The 8,533-nt window shown below is 43.1% G+C and overlaps 1 protein-coding gene across 1 annotated transcript in view; it reads right to left on the bottom strand.

Moving 5' to 3' along the window:
• The window catches only part of GIPC2 (GIPC PDZ domain containing family member 2), a 138,617-nt gene extending 132,750 nt beyond the window's left edge, over positions 1-5,867 (bottom strand). Inside the window, exon 1 of the mRNA XM_073593687.1 lies at positions 5,387-5,867. Within this exon, the coding sequence (XP_073449788.1) occupies positions 5,387-5,677 (291 nt within the window). The 5' untranslated portion in view covers positions 5,678-5,867. The remainder of the gene's footprint in view (positions 1-5,386) is intronic.
• Positions 5,868-8,533: the final 2,666 nt, after the last annotated feature.

An 8,533-nucleotide genomic window follows, 5' to 3' on the forward strand; every position in this document is an offset into this window, starting at 1 on the left:
TCTCGTTCTCTCTCTCTCTCGTTCTCTCTCGTTCTCTCTCTCTCTCTCTCGTTCTCTCTCGTTCTCTCTCTCTCTCTCTCGTTCTCTCTCGTTCTCTCTCTCTCTCGTTCTCTCTCTCTCTCGTTCTCTCTCGTTCTCTCTCGTTCTCGTTCTCTCTCTCTCTCTCTCTCTCTCTCTCTCATTCATCTTGGGACCTGCCGCAGTCTAAATCACATGGTGCTGGTTGGATCCTGTCTGCATATCGGTCTTCCCTCTGATATATTCGTGGACCCCTGTTGAATCCCAACACTAGCTGACAATATTAGAAAATTATTCCTAGGGACATTCTGCTGCTGAACCATATACTCATTCCAGTTATCCCCTGTACCATAATAAAGGTGCATAGCAAACTGCGTTACTCCTATGTTACATTTACTGAAATTAATTATGGAGAAAGTTGTCCCAAAAATGATCCCCAATGCGTGCATCTTTAATAACTCAAGTTAGCCAATAAAGGGTATCACTTAAAAGGATATCTAAAGGTTCGTTTTAAAAAAAAAACAAAAAAATAACAAACATGTCATACTTACCTCCTCTGTGCAGTTGATTTTGCACAGAGTGGCCCCGATCCTTCTCTTCTGGGGTCCCTCAGTGGCGCTCCTGGCTCCTCCTCTTCTCGAGTGCCCCGTTGGAGAGCCGCTCTCCCTCAGGGCACCCGCGCGGGCGCGCTCCCGTGTCCTGCTGCTGCGTCCATTGACACAGACAGTAGGACTCTGACTTGCCCCCCCCCCCCCCCCGGCTCCCGCGTCATTGGAATTGATTGACAGCAGCGGGAGCCAATGGCTGCACTTCTATCAATCTATCCAATCAGGACCTAAGACACCGGCTGGAGCTGGTGGGCTCGTCCCTGTCGCTGGAACCATCGGGGTTCAGGTAAGTAAAAGGGGGGCTCTGGGGGGCTGCTGCATCACAGGAGGTTTTTCATCTTAAAGGGGTTGTAAAGGCTCGTGTTTTCTCACCTTAATGCATCCTATGCATTAAGGTGAAAAAACACCTTGCAGTCACCGCCCCCCCCCCCCCCCCCCGTTTTACTTACCTGAGCCCCAAATTTCCGTTGGCATGTCCCCGCTGTCCCTCTCTCTGTGGGTTCCCGGCACTTGATTGGATAGATTGATAGCAGTGCAGCCATTGGCTCCCGCTGCTGTCAATCAAATCCAATGACGCGTGCGCCGGGGGTCCTCTATGGACGCCGAATGCTGAACTCAGTAGAGTGTCCGTAAGGTAACCCCCTCGGGAGAGCTCTTCTCTAAGGGGGTTATCTAATGCGGGGGAGGAGCCGCAAGAGCCGCCGAGGGACCCCAGAAGAGGATGTTCGGGGCCACTCTGTGCAAAATGAGCTGCACAGTGGAGGCAAGTATAACATGTTTGTTATTTTTAAAAAATAAAAAATGATCCTTTAGTATCACTTTGATGCATAGATTGCATTAAGGTGAAAACACCTTGAGGGTTTACAACCCCTTTAAACTTGAAACCTTCTGCATTATCGATGGCTGACATGGTACAATACAGCTACAATTAAAGTGACACTAATGGCCCGTACACACGATCCGAAAATCGGACGAAAAATACCGCTCTCTACGCAATCGTATGATAATCGGATCGTTAGTACACAGCTTTCGAGAGCCGATCACGACAATTCATCCGATATTATTCGACCAAACAAGCATGAAAATGTTCCTCATACGATACCAGAGCGTACGATTTTCGTTTAGTCAGTATAGTTGTCGTCCGAAAATACAATACAAATACATTACAACACATGACATCACTTCCAAATTGTTTTTCTGTCGTACAAGAATTTTCGTGACTTTAGAAACCTATTAAATTTCTACTTGCAACTATTAAGCGAAAAAATTAATACGATCTGTCGTACGATATTCGGATCGTGTTTACGAAGCTTAAGACTCCGCTCACACCTAGGCGATTTGAATCGCAGGCGGAATTGAGTCGGTTCTGCCTGCAAATTCCACAATCGCGGCAAAATGTGGGACGCGTTTGCAATGCCATTATTTTTTCATTAGCACTCTAAACACGGTGCGATTTTCCAGCGATTGTTGCAACACAAATCGGCGTAAAATCGCGCAAACAAAATTGCAGGACTCGTGTCGCCCAAAAGAAGTTCTGGAACTTTTGGGGTTCCATTGATAAATAATGGCATCGCCAGTGCGTCCTGCGTTTTGCCGCGATTGTGGAATCACGGGCAGAATTCCTTCAGCGATTCAAATCGCCTAGGTGTGAAGGGAGCCTAAGTGCCGGTTCACACAGGGACTTCGGCGGCGACTTGCAAAACGACTTCTGTATAGAAGTCAATGCAAGTCGCCTGAAGTCGCCCCAAAAATACTACAGGAACCTTTTTCTAAGTCGGAGCGGACATATTAGAACGGTTCCGTAGTACAGAACGGGAGGCGACTTGTCAGGCGGCTAAGTCGCCTGACAAGTCGCCCCTGTGTGAACCGGCACTAAGGGGTAGATTTACTAAAACTGGAGCACTCAGAGTCTGGTGCAGCTGTGCATGGTAGCCAATCAGCTTCTAGCTTCAGCTTGTTCAGTTAAGCTTTGACCATAAAACCTGGAAGCTGATTGGTTTTTATGCAGAGCTGCACCAGATTTTGCACTCTCCAGTTTTAGTAACAACTCCATAATGATATAATTATCCTTTCTAAGCCCTGGTTCACACTAGAACGCTGTGCGGGAAACTCTCTGTCCGTGCGTGTTTCCCCCTGCGTGTTCAAAATGCGCTGCTCATGTGTCAGTGCAATACTAAAGACACCCCAAACACAAGATGCAAACGCAGTGCGTTTACCTGCACCGGATCGCATGTTTGCAGCGTGTTTCCAAAAGTAGTGCATGTACTACTTTGCTGAGATGCGGTGCGATTTGAGCCCATTCAAAATGACTGGGCTCAAATCACACGGCACTGAATTGCATGTGAATTGGTGGACATTCCTGTACGATTCATAGGCGATTCATAGTGTGATCGTAGCATTACAATGTTTTTCTGCTTCCTTGAAACGTCTTCTACGAGCTCCCAAACCTCTCCTTTTCTCCCCTCACTTCCATTTGTTTAGAACAAACAGTGCGCATTAGTCAATGGTCATGTATGCTGTATGCACACTACAAATCCCATAGTCCATCTCGAAAGCGAGCAAGAGAGGTCGACTACATAGAGTAGAACCGTGGAGAACAAATGGAGCCACCCTCTAATAGGAAGTCAGATCACAGTAGCAAAAAAAATGCACAGGCACAGAGCAATAGAAATAACTTTTTTGATGTAAAGTGATTCAAAAGCAAATAATTATATAAAAAAAAAACATATACTTACCGGCTCTGTGCAATGGCTTTGCACAGAGCAGCCCCGATCCTCTTCTATTTTGGGTCCCCTGACAGTGCTCCTGGCTCCTCCCTCCTCCCTACCGAATGTCTCCAATAGCAAGCCTCTTACTATGGGGCACTCAAACAGGCTTCATGCATTAAGGTAAAAAACCTTCTGGGTGTATTCTTCTACATATTTTTGGTAAAAAAAAAAATCGCAATAAACGTTTATTGATTGATTTGCGCAAAAGTTATAGTGTCTACAAAATAGGGGATAGTTTTATGGCATTTTTATTATTATTTTTTTTTTGTTATTAGTAATGGAGGCGATATGCAATTTTTATCGTAACTGCGACATTATGGCGGACACATCGGACACTTTTGACACTATTTTGGGACCATTGTCATTTATACAGCGATCAGTGCTATAAAAATGCACTGATTACTGTGTAAATGACACTGGCAGGGAAGGGGTTAACCACTAGGGGCGATGAAGGGGTTAAGTGTGTCCTCATGAGTGATTCTAACTGTGGGGGGGATGGGCTCACTACAACATGACAGCGATCACTGCTCCCGATGACAGGGAGAAGTGATCTCTGTCATGACACAAGGCAGAACGGGGAAATGCCTAGTTTACATAGGCACTTCCCCGTTCTGCGGCTCAGTGACACGATCGCTGGGAGACCGGCGGAGTCCGGAGTCTGAGTCCGCCGGTCCCGCTGTACGTGCCGGGTGTGTGTGTCTCAGGCAGCCAATTGAAGGGGACGTACAGGTACGCCCATTTGCCCACTGCTGCCATTGTGCCGACGTATATCGGCGTGCAGCGGTCGGCACGCGGTTAAAGAGGAACTGCAGTCTGCTCACATAATTTGTAATAAAAACATCTTTGCCATTCTGAAGCTTCCCCTCCAACCACTTTGCATATTATTTTATATATACTGTGATTCTGTACTTGCCAAATATGCTGCAGAAATCTCCCTCCACTGAATCCATTTGAACTGTGGGCAGCTGAAGCTGCTGCCTGTTCACTACCTGGATTTACACAGACACACCTCCAGCTCTGCAGCTCTCATTGGCCCTCTTATGACTCATCCCACCTCCCTTACTGGCATACCCCCACGAGAGTGAGAGAGAGAGCTGTGCATGATGTCATAAGTCTAGGCTAATGACCAGACAAGAAACATGAAGTGGGCTGTATAAGGGATTTACTGGCAGAAAAAAATGTTTTACTATCCAAAGTTAAAACAACAACAAGGGCAGAAGATTTAATAGATGGAAAGATGAAAAAATGACTGAAGGTTCCGCTTTAATATATCAAATACTTTTTTTTCTTGCAAATCCTCCTTTTGAAAAAAAAATTGCTACAAAGCCAAGAAAAACAGAAAATAAAATAAAATAAATGAATGTAACATTCTGGGGGGGGAAATGTATAAACCAAGTCCGAGTCATAAAACATGCCCCCAGGGATGAGCCCTACAGACCTGAGCCCTGGAAACTGGAGAGCGATCGTTACGTCGCCACGACATAAGATAGCGTGTGAAGAAAAAGGCGATCTCTCTACGAAAGCTTTTTTCTCATAACAGAAAGTCTCCAGATAAAATCAATCTGTAGAGCTGAAAGTTTTGTTTTTTTTTTCTCGTTGGAAAGTCCCCCCCCCCCCCCGTTTATATTCAGTGAAGATAACTGGACGATCGTCTAGCATGCACGTGCGTATTTCTTCTACCTGGAACTCATCTGGCACCTTTGCTTATTTTTTTGAAAGTTGTTACTTTTCGTGAAACGATCTTTCAATGCTCTATAGCAAGAACTGTCTTGACTAATAAGTGAAGAGGATAGAGTGACTCAGTAGAAGGAGACGGGTCATGGGCACCCAGTACACCTCACCGGTGACGATGGGTGAGGCTTCTGAGTAATGCGTCTCACTGCTGACCTTTATACCGGTGAGTTAAACTCTGAACCGTGGCAGGTTAACCAACAACTGTTCTCGGCTCTGAAAATACTCTGGGGGAAAAAAAAAAAAAAAAGGTGGTCTTACCTCCTCTGGGGCGATTTGGAAAGCATCTGCGATCTTGGCGTACAGTTCCTTGACGTTGGTGAAGCCCTCGATCCTGCCGGTGGGGCTGCCGTGTGCCAGTTGGGTGTGGAAGACCAGTTTGGGGCGCAGGCTGACGGGCGGGGGAGGCAGACCGGGCGCGCCGTTGGTATCGGGGAGCTCCTTGGCGGCGCTGCTGCCCGCCGACTTGTCCACCACCTCTTCGCTTTCCACCAACTTCGAGGAGACCTCCTTAGCCTTCCTTCGGATCTTCGATCTCAGTCCCAGAGGCATGGTTTGCGGTGTAGGGGATGCAGTGGTGGGATGGAATAAATTAAGCCCCCCTGGATCCTGTTCCTCCTCCTCCTCCTCCTTCTTCTGGATGGAAGGTGTCTCTCTTGACTGCTTGTCACTGAGCCGTCTCTTTACATGCAGACAGGTAAGACACTTCCTGTTTCGTTGAGAATAGAGAAACTCCCCTGGAACTCTCCAGCCCTCCCCTGTCCTCCTCCTCCCTATACATCAGCCTACTTCTTCTCTGCAAGGACTGTGCTGTATGCTGGGCCCCCTCCTGGTCCTCTCCCATCTGCCGCATCCTATGTCACCAGCTCTCCCAGTAACTCTTTTGTCACCGCCAACAATACGTGCGTCCATATTATTCGTATCATTCTATGGGGTTTGTATAGCGCCATCAGTTTGCACAGCAATTTACAAAATAAAGAGCGACAATAGAGTTACAATACAAGACAAGAAGGTTAGGAGAGCCCTGATCCGGAGAGCTTACAATCTAAAATATATGAAAATTGTTTCTTAAGCTGGCCATACATTTTTAGATTTTTTTTTTTTGCTTTTAGGACGGATGTAGACCTTCATCTAAATCCAATGCTCCTCTGAAGAGTGATCCGCATTGCGATCCTTTTTTCAGAGGCGATTGACAGGTGTTGAAGTTACAATACAAGACAAGAAGGTTGAGAGAGCCCTGATCCGGAGAGCTTACAATCTAAAAGATATGGAAATTATTTTTTAAGCTGTTTATACATTTTTATATTTTTTTTTTATTTTTATTTTTTGCTTTTAGGTCGGATGTAGACCTGCATCTAAACCCACTGCTCCTCTGAAGAGTGATCCGCATTAGGATCCTTTTTTCAAAGGCGATTGACAGGTATTGAAGTTACAATACGAGACAAGAAGGTTGCGAGAGCCCTGATCCAGAGAGCTTACAATCTAAAAGATATGGATATTAATAAGCTGGCTAAACATTTTTTAGATTTTTTTATTTATATTTTTTGCTTTTAGAGCAGATAATAATAATAATAATAATAATAATAAACTTTATTTTATTTAGCGCCTTTAAAGGTGGTTTCTCAAAGCGCTTTGCAAGGAAAACACAAGAAATATACAGGATAACATAAAGGAAAAAGGGACAATTAAGTGAAAGCTTGTCTAAAGAAATGTAGACCTTCATCTAAATCCACTGCTCCTCTGAAGAGTGATCCGCATTGCGATCCTTTTTTTAGAGGCGATTGACAGGTGGTGAAGTTACAATACAAGACAATAAGGTTGAGAGAGCCCTGATCCGGAGAGCTTACAATCTAAAAGATATGGAAATTATTTCTTAAGCTGTTTATACATTTTTATATTTTTTTTTTATTTTTATTTTTTGCTTTTAGGTCGGATGTAGACCTGCATCTAAACCCACTGCTCCTCTGAAGAGTGATCCGCATTAGGATCCTTTTTTCAAAGGCGATTGACAGGTATTGAAGTTACAATACGAGACAAGAAGGTTGCGAGAGCCCTGATCCAGAGAGCTTACAATCTAAAAGATATGGATATTAATAAGCTGGCTAAACATTTTTTAGATTTTTTTATTTATATTTTTTGCTTTTAGAGCAGATAATAATAATAATAATAATAATAAACTTTATTTTATTTAGCGCCTTTAAAGGTGGTTTCTCAAAGCGCTTTGCAAGGAAAACACAAGAAATACACAGGATAACATAAAGGAAAAAGGGACAATTAAGTGAAAGCTTGTCTAAAGAAATGTAGACCTTCATCTAAATCCACTGCTCCTCTGAAGAGTGATCCGCATTGCAATCCTTTTTTCAGAGGCGATTGACAGGTGTTGAAGTTACAATACAAGACAAGAAGGTTGAGAGAGCCTTGATCCAAAGAGCTTACAATCTAAAAGATATGGAAACTATTTCTTAAGCTGTTTATAGATTTTTAGATTTTTTTTATTTTTATTTTTTTTTGCTTTTAGGGCAGATGTAGACCTGCATCTAAATCCACTGCTCCTCTGAAGAGTGACAGGTATTGAAGTTACAATACAAGACAAGAAGGTTGAGAGAGCCCTGATCCAAAGAGCTTACAATCTAAAAGATATGGAAATTATTAAGCTGGCTAAACATTTTTTTATATTTTTTATATTTTTTATTTAAATTTTTTGCTTTTAGAGCAGATATTAATAATAATAATAATAATAAACGTTATTTTATAAAGCGGCTTTAAAGGTGGCTTCTTGAAGCGCATTGCAAGGAAAACACAAGAAATACACAGGATAACATAAAGTAAAAAGGGACAATTAAGTGAAAGCTTGTCTAAAGAAATGTAGACCTGCATCTAAATCCACTGCTCCTCTGAAGAGTGATCTAAATTGGGATCCTTTTTTCAGAGACGGGTGGTGAGGTTACAATACAAGAGAAGAAGTTTAGGAAAGCCCTGATCCGGAGAACTTACAATCTAAAAGATATAAAAAAAAACATTTTTTAAGCTGGCTATATATATATATATATTTTTTTTTTGCTTTTAGGTCAGATGTAGACCTGCATCTAAATCCACTGCTCCTCTGAAGTATAATCCACATTGGGATCCTTTTTTTCAGAGGCGATTGACAAGTTTTGAAGTTACAATACAAGACAAGAAGGTTAATAAAGCCCTGATCCAGAGAACTTACAATCTAAAAGATATAAAAAAAATATTTTTTAAGCTGGCTATATATTTTTAGAACTTTTTTTTATGCTTTTAGGACAGATGTAGACCTGCATCTAAATCCACTGCTCCTCTGAAGAGTGATCCGCATTGGTATCCTTTTTTCAGAGACGTTTGACAGGTGTTGAAGTTACAATACAAGACAAGAAGGTTGGGAGAGCC

This window comes from Aquarana catesbeiana, linkage group LG07, assembly GCF_042186555.1.
Source record: "Aquarana catesbeiana isolate 2022-GZ linkage group LG07, ASM4218655v1, whole genome shotgun sequence".
Lineage (NCBI taxonomy): Eukaryota > Metazoa > Chordata > Amphibia > Anura > Ranidae > Aquarana > Aquarana catesbeiana.